The sequence below is a fragment of the Aphelocoma coerulescens genome, chromosome 11 (genome assembly GCF_041296385.1).
Source record: "Aphelocoma coerulescens isolate FSJ_1873_10779 chromosome 11, UR_Acoe_1.0, whole genome shotgun sequence".
Lineage (NCBI taxonomy): Eukaryota > Metazoa > Chordata > Aves > Passeriformes > Corvidae > Aphelocoma > Aphelocoma coerulescens.
Window position 1 is genome coordinate 10936037 of NC_091025.1, and position 15397 is coordinate 10951433.

The 15397-nt window shown below is 37.6% G+C and overlaps 1 protein-coding gene across 8 annotated transcripts in view; it reads right to left on the reverse strand.

Moving 5' to 3' along the window:
- FTO (FTO alpha-ketoglutarate dependent dioxygenase) overlaps positions 1 to 15397 on the reverse strand; it is a 330070-nt gene that overhangs the window by 137378 nt on the left and 177295 nt on the right. The window contains exon 9 of one of the 8 annotated variants that reach the window (XM_069027333.1): positions 7482 to 7667. The exons of 6 other annotated variants lie outside the window; for them this stretch is intronic. In XM_069027333.1, coding sequence (XP_068883434.1) covers positions 7598 to 7667 — 70 coding nt within the window. In that variant the 3' untranslated portion in view covers positions 7482 to 7597. Of the gene's footprint in view, positions 1 to 7481; positions 7668 to 12158; positions 12455 to 15397 lie in introns of those variants that run through there. One more of the 8 variants, XM_069027335.1, reaches the window with a different exon arrangement.

Sequence of the window (15397 nt, forward strand, 5' to 3'; positions counted from 1 at the left end):
GCTTCTGTGCACAACTCCAGCCTTCTCTGCAGTAGAACATGTGTGGTGTCTCCTAACTTCAGTTCCTGTTAAACATTGCTGCAAAACAATTCCTTGTGTCCACATTACTTATTTAGGGCACAGCACTCTTCCTGAATTGTCAGCCACCCCATGTCCTACTGGCTTGGAAGCACCGGGGGTCTCTCTGACCAAACCCCCACAAATCCAGCTTTCCTTCCATTCCCTGCCCTTGGTCAGGCATTCTTAGTAGAAACACTTCACAGATAACTACTTTACTAACCAGGAACTACAATAAGGCCTGTAGTAACCACAAAGGCCCACAGTAACCAACATATCAAATTTCCTGATTTTACCAAAAAAAAAAAAAAAAAAAATCCGCTACACTTTTCACTCGTGACCCCATTGGTACCTTCTGTAGACAATGACTACAGACCCACCCAACTAAAAAATTATGATTTAAGGTGTCTTTCAGAAAATGCTTAAGATCGTTGATAAAGCAGCTTGAAGCATCAAATGATTGGCAAGTTTAGAAACAAATACGATCCAGATTCTCCTGATACCAATTTACGCTTCTTCCTTTCTGGAAGAGCCCTAGATTAGCATGGACAGTAAAAAATTTGGATACTGAGGTTTGCAGCAGATGACTAAGCAAATTGGCTCAAGGCATTATTTCCTTTTGTATAGAGACAAAAATGTGCAGTGTTATGGAAAACTATCTAGTCTTGTAAGTCTCCTGCCACAAAATTACTAACACATTGCCTTTCCAGGGAGTGTGCAACCTACCTTTTTTTTTTCCATTTAGATTTTATAGTAACCTTGAAAGTAACATTAAACAATATAAATTCACAGAGTGTCATGGCAGTCAGTGGAGCACAGTAAACATTCCCTAGCTGGGATCAAGTCAGTCAAAAATGAGATGCTTTTCCCGGATTGTACTGTTTTCCCATCAGCCCAATTTACACTGTGCCTGAAGAATGTGTACCAGCCAAAGCACTGGACTTATGACTTGAGTATGGATCTTTGCTAAAAAGAAGATATACCTTTTTTTAAAAAGAAAATAGAAAAGTAGAAGTAATCTGCTTGCAATCACCAAGAAAATACAGAATAATCACAGTTAACAAAGGAAGATGTAGCAATCACCATACATACTGAATTTCAGGTTATCTAAGCCTATCATTTTCAATCTCTTGATGACAAATTAACCACAGCATTCTACTTATTTCCAGTCCAGTCTGAAGAGGTATTCTTTGTGAGATTCAGACTTCAGTGGTAAAAAGACCTTGGCTAAGCAATATGTTTCCAATCCATTCAATTATTACATTCAATTTTTTCATGAGTGTATGGAATACAGTATAAAAAAAGTCTTCCAATGCCCTTTGCAAATCCATGAGGTAGTAAAGCACAACTACTGCTTTAACACCATTCAAACCATAAACATTGCAGTAATTATGTACCTTCTGGGGAGAGGCACTACAAAAAGAGAGGAAAATGTGAAACAGACTTTTTTTCATGCATTCCTAGGCAGCAACAGGAAACAACCGAATTTTCCTTACTCCAAACAGAGCCAAGATTAGAAGGGAAACAGGAGAGATGAGCCCCAAAGCTGGAAGTTTTGCTGTCAATGCAAGACACCTTTTGGCAGTATCCTCTTGCTCTCTGGGTTCTGACTAATATGTTTCAAATGAGATAAAAGCTCCTGCATTAGCATTCAGTTCAACCAACAAGAGCAATTGACTATAGAATGGAATTGCTTTGCCAATGGCATATTGCACATAAGCTGAGTGAAACCGCAAACCTCCGTGCCAGAGGAAATTTTGAAATTTCCATTCCTTTTTTATATATTGCATTTATTTTATCAAATAGCGGCCAAATAATTCCAAATTGCAAAACTCCCTCTGATTCGTAGAACTGAGCTGAAACACTTGGTTTTTAGTCAGCAGAACATTGGGCTGATTTCTTTGTGGCTATGTTCAGCTTGATGGGACTTGTGTCAGGTGAGCCTGATGTTCATGTTCCCACCATAGTTGACATCCCTTGTGGGATGAGCTGACATCTCCCATAATTTATTCAGCAGTCATTTAACTCCTACAGGCCATTACACAGTTTTGTCTTACAAAGTCCAAAATACATCAAAGATACAGTATTCTTGTCAAGAAGCTGAACAAACTGAACAAAATGGGAGTTTGATCTACCCTTCTAGAAGGTGATTTCAAGTGCCACAAAATTAAATTTTTTTGAATAATCAAAAACCTGAACTTTAGATCAAAGTCATACAAAATTAAGCGATTTTGTTTTAATAAAACAGAGAGATTTATCATGGGAAGCCATAGCTTTGTAAAAATTGCACTTTTTGGTGAAGAAGTATTTGACCTTAATTTTAATTAGCTCAAATAATTGTAACTCAGCAAAAATATGATGAAATGGGAAGTTAGATACTGCTGTGCTAATTCTTACCACAAAAATTTCAGAGTATTTGCTGCATCTTTATTAAATAATTCCTATACTTGAATAAGACATGAATCTTGATTTCTTTAAAAAGGCTTTACTGTTCAAGATTGCGATAGAAATACAAACCCTACCTGCTCAAAAATAGAAGCTGACAACACATTAGAAGCGGTCTTAAAGAAGCTGAAAATCTATATCTGGGGGTCAGGCCGAGCCTGAACAGAGGAGATGACACCATTTCATCAACAGTTGAGAGACTAATGTCTGTTTAACCCAAATTTAAAAATTCATTTTTTTCCTGAGACATTTCTTACAGTAAAACTGTTCTCTAGGTACTCCAAATTGCTGTCACAACTAGAAAAAAAATCAGAAAAAAGTCTTATGCTAGGCTAAAGTGGCTATACATGATTCTTAACAAAGGCAAAAACTTGTTATAGTCTTGGACAAGAAGGAAGAATGGACAGAAAAAGGACCACTTGTCCAGGCTGGTAATGCACAAGAGAAGACCTACAAGCAATGGAAGGCTTGGCTGAACAGGTACTCTACCACAAGGGGTGGGGAAAAGGAAAGAAAAGAACAAAACCAAAAGGAAGGGATAAAACAGTGCAGGAATGTAGATCAAGCAGGTACAGATATTTTGACTTAGGCCTAAAAAGCATTCTGTGATGAGGAACTTGAGGTGGGGCAGAGGGCAAGGGAGAAAATAGGTTTTAAAGTCTCTTTATTAGGGTTTGCTATTTTGGTGTATTAGGTTTATTTTATCTGGGATTCAAATAGGATATAGTGATGGAGAAGTCAGCTAGGTGTTTGCTAAATAGTTGGAAAGTGCTGATGATGATGACCAGTGCATCTTACTGCACAAAAGGTCATTATGTGACTTGTCATTACTGACTTGTCATTACTGGGACTGATTCCCGAGTTACCCAAACTCTTATTCTTCAGCATTTCCAGAGGAGGTCATTATCAAGAGAATAAAATAGTCATGCCTGAGCAGCTCAAGAAAAAGGTGACTGGAGAAAAGTCAGTGCAGATCATGTGGGGAGGAGGCCAAATGCACCACGACTCACCCTGCACAAACCATCCAGGCAGTCTGTGCCCAACACTATGCCAAAGAGGCAAAGAATAAAAAAGAAACTGGCAGTGTATGAAATAAATAGTTCAATGGGATGTGTATGAGATGTGTGGAAGTGCTCAGCAAGGAGGCTGGGATTGGCACTCGGCATCAGACCCATCACACCCTGCTGAGCTCCAGCTCGGCACTGCACAGGACTGAAGGGAGCAGTCACCACCTCAGAGCTCTGCAGACTCTGCTCAAAAGCTGCCACTATGGAAAGGAATTGAGGACACAACAAGGAACTTCCAGATCGGAAGAAAAAAAAGAAAACACATGGAAAAAAAAAGTAATCCTGAGCATGTGGGATGTAAGAAAATATAGGGTTGACAGGTTCTTCTAGTCCCTCTTCCAGGGATCAAAATTACTTCAGAGACTGCCTACAAAGGGAAGTTCCTTAAAAGTGAAAGCCAGTGGCCAGACTGAGAAGAAAAGGAGAAAAGCAGAGATTATAAAGTAAACAAAATAGGAAGTCAAGCACATCATCTATCTTTGGTTGTAACTCACTTCTTTCCTGAGAAATAAACTTGAGATTATCAAACATGAATAATGAAACAGAAGTCACAAAAGAGGGACTGAATTCAGAAGTGGTCTTCAAGGTTAGATTACATCCCTTTGTCTTAAACAAACAAACCAAAAAGCAATAAAACTACCATTAGCTTTCTATAAAAATTTTTTTAAACTGCATAACATAACAAACAGCAAACAGTTTGGCACTGATTTTTAGCACTTATGGTTGACTGCAACAGCTAAAGTACAGTATTTTTAAAAGCAGAATGTATTTCTTAAGTCACAAGTTTCTTCATTGGATTTGCAGATGGGGACCTCTATTGGTATAAAATAATTACTAAAAAAAAATGACACCTGGAAACAGACCCATTGATTCCCACAAAAATCACATTGGCCAAATTCTCATCTTCATTACACCAATGTTAACATATACCCAATTCAATTAAAATTGCACGAATTAGCCCAATCAAATGCAATTAATATAAGAATTTGATCCAATTGTGAAACACATCAAGTATTCTTACAGAAAAAAAAAAGCTACAAAGAAGAACTAATATACTTTGAAGTTAACCTTCTCATACTTACGCCTGGGGGCCCTTCTGTGCATGTGCCTTATGTGTATTTTTACTACAACCTCTGTGTAACCACGCAGTGTTCTGGCTTTGGACTGACATATCTCTGTGTTGGGCAGGATTTTCAATCCTTCATGACTATCTATTTGTCACTGCAGGTGAGTGGTAGCACTCAGGCTGATCCCCAGCCACTTTCACAGTTACTTATCTGTCTTTATGGATTCTTCCTGTGTGTCAAGTTGGCGCATAACAGCATTACTGTCAGGGTGACAAAATTGTCCCCAGAGTGTCACAAATGATTCCCCGGCCTTATGGCTGCAAGCAGGTAGTAACACATCGACACTGCCTTCCTCAGCTCATCTTTCTCCAGCCCTGCCACCCACCCGTTATTCTGCACTCACACACACACATTCCCCTCTATGGATGTAAACCTCAGCTAAGAATTAAGACAGTTGTAATTATGGTACTTTAAAATTACCACCAAAAAAAGAGAGCAGAGTTTGCTTTCAAGGTGAAATATTTTTCTCTGAAAAATCTGTTCATTTGCTTATTAAGTAATAGAATTTTGGGGGAAGGATACACTGCAGAATTCCTGTTTTCTAAATACAGAAACCATGATTACAAATGCAAAATAGTGGCTAAAAATCTGCACACATTGATTTTTGCTGAATTCTATATGCCTTCCACGCTCTTAGTTTTTTCATGTGTGTCTATCAATGAAAGCCTGGGGTTTCTTTCCTATAATTCTGTTGCATTTTTTACTTAATTGTATTTTGCATGCAGTAACACCTTTTTTAGAATAACATTTTCTCCAGTTCAACACTGGATGCTTATCTGTGATAAATTTAAAATTTCATTTGACAAGCACTAGTTTAAAAACTTTTTTCCCCCCTATAATGTAAAATCATTCCAAAGAGAAAAAAAAAATCCATCAAATTAAAACAATTTGTATATTAATTGAAGTAGGCTGAGAATCTTGATAAATACAGACAAAAAGAATGCTTCAGCAGCAAAGATTGTTCAATAATCTAAAAACTACTTCACGGTCACATAATACAATCTAAGATTTTGGTGATTCTTACATGAACCAGGTTTTATGCAAATAAGTTCTGCTTTGTTTAAATCTACTGTACTTCAATTCTTCCAAACATCCTCAAGGTAAGTGTTTCCAGACACTGACACTGGACAGGACTCTGTGAAGGAGAGTCCCTGTGTTCTTGTCCCTTCATCACCCTGCTATATCAGCTCATCTCTCTGTGCCTCAGTTTCCCCAGCTGTGAACTGAAGATCATTACGCTCAATTTTCCTATAAAAATGCCAAACAAACTCCAGAGCAGCAAAACTAGTCAGCATTAAAAGTACACTGACATAAAACAAAAGCCTTTTGTTTGGAAGATGAATCTTTAGAGAATGACCCAGGGTGCCTGTGTGTGTGAAAAGCATGGTCAGGCACTGCTGCCTTGAGAAATGCAGCTGGACCAAGGGTACCTGACCCTCGCTGACACTGGCGTGACCGAGGACAGGAGTGTTCCAGCAAACACGTGTTTGGGTGTCTGTGCACACCCTCCCCACCCCTCGGACCATTTGTCCTTCACCTGACAAACACTCATTGTCTGAGTTCTCAGATAGGTTCAATATGATTTCTGACATTGGAAAAACAAAGCTAAAAGCAATTTAGAAATACCTGCCCATGAAGTCAAAAGGCAAAATATCTAAAGCTTCTCCTGGAATCTCTGACCTCAGAGGCTGACATGGTTTGATGGGAAATTTAATGTAATAGTCTGAGAAAGCCAAAAGGCCTATTGTCAGCAATGAAGTCTGAAAGTTAGCAGAATTAATATAACTGTACAATGGAAGTGCCCTCGAGGGACAAGGCTGCAGAACCAGGGCAGAGGGAAAAATGACTTTTGAAGCCATTTCACTATGACATTCTGTCATCACTGCTAAACGGAAATAAAAAATCATCTGAATCACCACATGCTTCAGTGTGTGTCCCTTCCTTATCTAATATAAAGTAATAACACTGACGTCCTGTGCCCCACCTAAGCTGGGAAGGGGCTCTGCAGGGACTTTGGGAGCTCCATTTTGAATTGCTAAATGCAATAAGAATAAATGCAAGTGGGAGTCTGTTTAGCAGAGAATGATGTCTGGTCTGTAGCCCATCAAAGCCCAATAAATCTCAATGCTTCAACAAGAGATGAAAATGGTTATCTCATCATTTCAGTGCCAGGGTGAAATTTTCTCTGAGCCAGAGCATTTTTACAGATGATTTATGTCTGGGAAGGGTAGTTGTTTAACAAAATGGCAGATAATGATAAATAGAAAGCAAATAGAAACAGCAGCAAGGGAGTGGTTCTTAGTTGCAGCAGCAGAATAAACAATATACTTACATAAAGTATATGTCACATATAAGTGCCATTATTCTAAATCCTATGAGTTATATGTTACTTGGAACATCACATAAAAGAGCTAGTAATATGATTTACAGGATAGGAAATTTAACATGTATGCAAGGCAAATAAGTATCAAAATTCTTCTTTCTGCTACATCTCTGTTAATCCCACTTCACTGAAATTTCTCTGGATTTACAATTGTATAATAAACAAGAACTGTCTATGCGTTCACTGGGTTTAATACATGGTTATATTAAAAGGAGAGGGATCAGAAGATGGGCTAATTTTTATGTTGTTACAAATTTATTTTTAACCACAATACTTATATTGTCTGTGGGATAAAATACAAATACTTTAAAAGAAAAAGGAATGGCTGATACATATGCTATCTGAATATGTTTTTAATAAAGTCATCTGAAAACAAAACTTTTTTTTCTCTTAAGATCTGGGTTTGGATGACATGATAAAACAAATATTCATAGAGTTAATGATGAGAAGAAAATGTAGCAAAAAGCAAACAAAGCCGCCTGTTTGAGCTTTTTGAATTAGAGATACTGCAAACAATGTCAAACTGGAGATGGAGATTTGAGGTCAGGGTGCTCAGTTTCAGTTTCTTTTTCTGCATTTTTCCTGTGGCTGTACACAAAGGAAAAAAAAAAAAAATCTAATTACAGTTTTAAATGCCCAAAATGCCATGTCCACCAAAAGCCCGATGCTCATTAGTACTAGTAATTAACTTTACAACTGTCAACACAAACACCACACAGGCTGACAGATAGATAGTAGCTCTGAGGGTGCTAATAAATCCGGAAATAACAACTTGACATGCAGATGCACAAAAGGATGCAGGTGATAAAGAAATGTTGACATCAAATCTAATTATCTTCGAAACGGCCAAGTACTGCACAATCCCCAGTAATGCACTGTTATTGCTGGTGATGAGCCCCACTGGAACAGCTCTTAACCACAGCCTACAACGGAGCTTTTACAGCCCCTTGTCATATCTAGTGAGGACAATATCAAAAAGGAAATTATGAGTGTCATGACCCCTCCAAGTCAAAAATCTAGTGATGAATATAGGCTCAGCAAGGCATAGCAGATTACCCCCTTACGAGTTTTAAAGCCAGGATGATATATGACATTTTTATCAGGCACTTTCTCAGGAATGTCACCAAGAGGGAAAATAAAGGCCCTGAAAAGAGACGACTAGGTGAATTATGCAACTGTAATTGCCGATCATAACCTGATATGAGCTGAAATTGCTCTGTTTTCATATTGAGATAGCATAAAATTGTCGGGAAATGCAATGGCTCCTTAATGTGGCCTAGATGAGTCTAATATTCTGATCATTTTTCACTCAGCTGCTAGGTAAATAGTGCTTCTTTAACACAACCACCGTGGCCCAGGGCAATCTGGGGGCCCAATTTTACACTTGAATTGAGAAAATATGTGTAAACTACAATTTTTCATATTTTCTGCATACATAAGAAGATGAAACATCTTTATCATGTGTATTGTCTGGCTGAGCTTATACAAAATATTAGTTTATCTCTCCTACTTTGGTTTATTCCATAAGCAAAACACATAGATCTAAAGGACAGGCAATATTCTATATACAAAATAGGTCCATCTTTTATGCAGCCTTGTATGAAGAATTCTACCATTTTGTTTTTGAAAAGCTGGAATTTAGCAATTGTAGATTTTGCAAAATAAATTAAAATATTCTAAAATGCTCACACTTTTCTGCAAATTGGCATTAAAAAAAAAAGGAAAACAAAAGGCCACAGAAATATTTATCTATACAACCTGAGATACTAGTTTAAACAATAACCTCTAGGAGAAAAGGAAGGTGAAGGGCATTTCTTTATTACCATGCTATAAGATAAATTTATTTTATCATAAATCTGCTGTATTAAGTGGTTCATAAAACAGATTTGCTTAAAAAACAGCCTGAGTTAAAATAAAAAAAAAAAACTCAAATCAACCACAAAACCCAATGAAACAAAAAGCATGCTACTACCCATTCTCAGATAATAATCAGCAATAATACCTGGGGCAGAAAGGTCATAAACCATACTTCCAAGACAGGAATAATTCATTGTACTACTATGTGTTTAAGAATTAGTTTGATAGAGTCACTATCTAGACTGTGAGATATTGTCTATCAATCTGACCTTCTAAAAATGAGCCCACAGACTCCCACTTAGATCAAAACCTCGGCTTTTATGATAAGCAGTGTCTTTCTTACGATGAATTTTAGGACCAGGCTTATGACAAGTGCAGCACCATTCACAAAATATGGAAGTGAAGCAATACAAACACCTAAATAGTAAGGTCTTTCTAAATTTCTAGACATATTTTTCCTCCAAAGGAACCAAAAAAAGCAACCCCATTTTGCTTGCTTCCTTAAGAGTCAATTCAGAAGTAAACAAGTACAAAGGAGGTTAAAAGATTGAAATTTCTTTGCATTTATGTTATCTGTTCTTAGTTCCTATATATCCACCTTATCAAAGTGGTCCAACGCTAATTGCAAAGCAGCACTGACTAGCAGCAATAACCAGCACTTGGAAAAATCCCGTGTGATGCTGGTGACTGCTGATAAGAGCCCTTTAACAAACTTGGGTGTATCTGCATCAACTTACTTCCCACTCCCTTCTACATTTTATGCTTCCTAAAGGCTGATATTTTGTACTAAATGTCGTAGCAAAGTGATACCTCACTACAGAGAGGCTTCAAGCACAAATGATTTCCAAAGGCTTCAGGGTGTGGGATATATGGAACTGAAAATAACACTGAACACTGCGATACTTCAGTAATCACACAAGTCTTTGTAAAATATTTGACTGGAAACCAGAAGAGGATTGAAATATAGTTCCTAGCAATTAATACTGTGTGATCCTAAATGTAGAGTTGTTCAGATCTCAAAAGAATTTAAAACTGTAGACCCATCCATATTTATTACATTACCACTAACCCTATTATGAACAGTCTTTATGTAATTAACATACCAGCAGGGAATTTAAGAGGTACTTGGCATTAATTTTCAATCCCTATTCTCCATGAATTTGGTACTCAATTGTAGTGATAAATAGAAGACACATGGCTATGATTACGCATTTTCTGTAATGATTATGCACCATAGTAGAAAAAACCTCATAATGCAGCACAGGCTCACAGTTAGCAAGAAAACCCTTCTACTGCTGGATTTTCATTCTCTTCCAGTAATTCAGAAAGTCAAGTGACCACTTCCCATTTTTTTTTCCTTTTTCACAGGACCTGTTTAGAGAAGACTTCTCCCACAGTCACTGGCACATGGCAGAAAAATAACTTCCAACCTTTCTCATTCCCCCCTCAAGTCAGCCCCGTTGAAGGTGTATTTATTCCATCTCCCTGTCTCTGTATCCCCCTTCCGGAGAGCGGGTGCAGGGGCTGCAGCCGCTGTTGCTAAGCAACTCAGCCACAGCACTGCATCACCAAGTACAGATTGCTCCCATCATTTTCAGCCTCACAAATTTGGGAGCTGGTATAATAATAGGAAGTAGTATGGATAACAAAACCATTATCCATAGACCGGTAAGTTAGCAGATGGATCATAAGAGCTAAAAAAAAGCTATTGTAACAAGAACACTGAACAATTACTGGCAGTGTTATTTTCAACCTTTTTTTTAAATCAGTACAGCCTCCACAAAGAAGTTTACATACTCACTATGTGTGAATGCAAAAGTATTTTTGAATTGTGATGATTTTTTGTGGGTTTTTCTGTGCAAGAGAATACCACAATATCAGTGCTGCTGAAAGCTAGCACAAGATCTATTAGTAATCAAATTTCAGCCCAGATTTTATGGTTAGTCTAACCGAGTTAATTTCTCTAATGTTAGCAATTCATGGAAGAGGTCTCTTGTGGCAGCACAAACCTGGGATCCACAGCAGCTGTCAGAAGAGACTCTGAGGAATTCCTTATTAGCCAGAATGCAACCAGGCAGAAAACTCATTACACAGTGCTAAATATACTTAATCACATCTATTAGAGAAAAATGAACTTGATAATTACAACAAATAACTAAAGAGCAAAAAGTGTTCATGGAAAAACCCACACCAGGATGTGTAAGAAGAGGGGCTGCATACTGACTCTGTGTGGGAGAAAGCCTCGCCGGAAACTCTTCTGATTCAGATGGAAAACAATTACATCACAAATGTACAAATGATTTAGGTTTCCCTTGAAAGTGAAGCATTTACATTTAACAGCTTACATAAATGTAACATAGTAAGTAAATTAATTGCTTAGATTTTAAAAATTAATTTGGAAAGCTCTTCTGAGAGTTGAGACAACATCTTCTCAACATGCTTTTTTGGGGAAAGGAGGTCTGCCACAGACATTTATCACAGTAAAGGTAATTTCACAGTAGCTGGTACTTCACTGCAGTACATAACACTAGTTATGTACTAAGTTTTTCCTTGTTTGGCAGCCTTTCTTTTGCTTCAAATGCGATTGGACTGTGGGGTGATGTGGTCCACAATTTTGCCCATCAAGCTACCTATATTTTAAAACTGACAGTTTTAAACTAAAGGTATCAGATAATGACCTCACGATGTAATTATAGGCTGAAATCAAACATAAGCATCACAACCTCTTCGTGGGTTCATCACATATCATACACAGGCACTCCAAGCAGACCTGGATACCATCTGCCAAAACCTCCCTTGCTCTGTCATCCAGAAGTATCCAATGTCTGTCTTAGTTTTATTTGCACTTTGCCTAGTCAGTGCTTGGAGAACACAGCAGAGCAGTGACTGCAGCTTCACATCTTTAGAACAAGCCTAATACCCAGACTCCTGTCACTTCATACCAAATTCCTCTCACATCTTATGAAAAGCAGTTAACCTTTAAGCAAATCCATGAACTTGGTTTTGAGTCTTTTTGAGCCCAAACTTTATTTAAAATTCTTTCCCAACTATATATACCCTTAATTCAACATCACTGAAATAAAGAAATCAGGCATATTGAAATCATCAAATAAAATCTGAGAAGGGATACTCCAAGATTTTAATGTAATTTTGACTTTATTGGAAGAGGACAGCTAAGCAGTGCATGAAGCAAGCCATCTGTGTTTTCTTTTTCTATTCAGCCATAGATAATTTTCACCATTATTTCTATGAAATACCATTAAACAATGGATAGCATCTAGCAAAAATAAGACAAATTCTTCACAGTTGTATCCAAATAGAGAGAATGCAATGGCCACAGGAAGCCCTTAGACCTAAAGGCTGTCAAAGATGCACAAAACCTCAACACTTTGCAAGTCAAAGGGAGGGACCCAGGTAAGTCCCAAGTGAAAGGTCTACACTGCCAGCTTCCTCTCTTCACCTCATTCCTTTCCTCCAGCTGTCATGAAGAGAGGCAAGAAACTGGAGAATTCCATTTCCTAGGAACATAATTTAAAATGGTGGAAATTAGGAAACAGGATTTGATTCATTGTGTGGCCCAACAGCAGTGGAAGATCCATTGTCTGCACGACAGTAAATTAAGAGCAGATGGACAAGACTTTGAACTGGTAGAAGAAAATTTCTTTTACTGCTCCCTACACTTGCTTTCCTTTGTTTTAGCTGATTCCTACCTTCTCTGGGTCATTTCTGCTGTCTCTGTATCATGTCAGAACCAGTATTTTAGAATTAAAACAAGGCAGTATTCACAAAGCTCAGGCAGTAGCCACTTCTCAGAAGTTAAGGACCACACATACACCATTTTAAAATATGCTCCTTCCAATGAGTTACACTTAGGGACTGATGTTATTTAAAGGAAAAATGTAAAAGGTATTCTAAAAGAGTCTAAAAATTGAACATTTTCTTTCTTCCAGTGAAAACATCCCATATACACATGGATACAGTACTTTGCTTGGCTGAGCTTTAGGATAACACAGTGTAATTTTGGGGGGTAGCAGTAATTCTGAAAATTTTTTGGTTCTGCAGTTTACAGATCAGACAATGCTCTTGTGGAAAGAAGCAATCGAGCCTTGCAAAAATTACTGACTTCATGAAGCCTATTATTTAGCCTATACATCTAAAGAGTGAACCTTACTACGGAGAACATGTACTATTCCTCTGTGTGAACAAAAGTATCACAGAACTTATATAATTACTTACTCAGTTCTGTACATCTATTAAATAATTTGGTTTTCTTTGTACAAACTGCAATTCTAATTTTAGCTTGTCAGTCATAACTTAGCATATACATCACACCATGCTGAAATCAGAACTAATACACACACATCTGAATTAAATTAAGGGCACAGAGTGGCACATTAATTTTTAAGTTATTTTTACAAAGTTCTACTGCATTTCAACAGATTTAGCTCCCACTTAGTTATACCAATACAATAAACGTCCAGTAAGTTTGAGATGTGGAAAAACAGTTTTTGCATTCAAGCATCCTCTCTCCACTCTTTATGCTTCCAAAACCAGGCACAGTTCACACTGTACTGCTGAATTAGGTGAACCTTTCACCTGAACTTTCATAACAGTTTCTATATTATTATGACTAAGATACTCTCTTTACCCTAGAAGATTAAGTTGGCAACACAAATATAACATTAACTAATATGAACAGAAAGAGAGCTATGGTAGTAGCAAAGGTAAGACAGAAAAATGGAACAAGCAAGTTTTAAAGGCCATAAAAGGCCATGATCTTTCTTTATGTGTACAGAAAATGGCTACAACTGCATCAGAATTTTGTTCAAAAAGTAGAAGTTAGTAACTGCTCCTTTTAGAATATCAGCCTTCCTGTCCGTGGTTAGGAGCTTGGACATTAAAAGCTGGTTCTGTAACACTTCTCATTTACACAGTATGAACTCTGAGCATAGAAAATCCACAAGTATAATTGTACATTGCAGTGACAAAAAAGAAGGTGTAATATCCTTATACAACAATCATGTTCAGGAAGGCTAAACACAATGAGAACATCATTAGAATGCCAGAATTCTGGTCCTAGTGTTTTGGGGATAAAGGTACATTGCAATCCTTTCTGTCCTGCCATTCAATAAGTAATAATATGCCTTCCTCACTCAAAACAGAAAATGTATCCAATTTAATATAAAAGTTCATTAGCATTTACTGAGAATTAAATTAATAGAAATGGAAAGCTTGCTGTAGAATTAGTGTGTTAATAGTATAGGAACTGCAGATATCTCCTTTTAAATCCAGATAATTCTTGCAGGGATATAAATTCTCATTCTTATTTAATTCTCCGTTGGGAGCCTTAAAGAATTTTTTTTTTTTCCCAGGAAAGTTTTTTCCATAAAAGTGCAGCATTCTGAATACTAAAAAAGAAAAACCTGTAAAGATGTTTGCAGAGCAAGTTTATGCTGAGAATGAAGAGCAATTTGAAAGCTAATAGAGAGTGATGAGCAGTGACAAACACAAGAACAGAGGAATCATGCCTTTTGCAGTCCTCATGGACAGACCAAGGATGCCACAGGCACAAACTTTTCCTAAGCAAAGAATAGCATCAAAAGCAGAAAATCTGATTAAAATGGCTAAAACAGAGCTTTGTTGTTACAAAGTGTGGAAAACCTCACAGCTCCAGATGTTCCTAACTGGAGTCTACACTGGTTACGAAGCTTTCCTTTGTTTTTTCCTATTTTCCAACACAGGTTGCATCAAACACCCTTGAAAAATACGGAAGAGTTAGGAACAACACCGACAAGCAGAGCAAGCAGAAGCAGCACAGTGTGGTGGCAGCTGCAGCAGCACAGGACTGGCAGGGGATGGAGCACATGGTTGGCACTTATCAAACAATAGAGACAACCACTACAGACCACGGATGGGGGTCTCTCCGTGGGGTTCCACCACAAGAAATGACAAGAAGAACTGTATCTATGACTTTCTCTAATGTTCATAACTCAAAATCTATGACCTTGATCGCTTTAGCAGATGGTTTTGCTCTGCTGTAGTTGCAATTAAACAGAGTGTGCCAAAGTGAAGAGCAAATTACCCATGCTATCTATCCCAGTTAAAAAAATCTGCAGTCTTCCAGTATCTAGTGGGACAATATCCAAAATTTTTCAGCCCCAGCCCATGCTGGATTGCCATTATATTTTATGTCAGTCAGTACTTCAGAGAGTCCAAGACCCTTGGCATATGTTCTTAGTTAACAAAATGGAAAATTAAACTTTGTAGCAACCCCCTGCCACTCCCAAAATAAAAGAAAAATTCTATTTACATCAATGAGCAGGAAGTCTGATCTTCCTGTGCCAGCCAAAAAGCCTGCAATATAAGGACATTTGGCTGAAGAAAGGAATTTAAAGTAAACAAACTAGCCTAAACTCACAATCCTGCATTTCAGGTGCTGAGGAACATTCATAAGGAATACC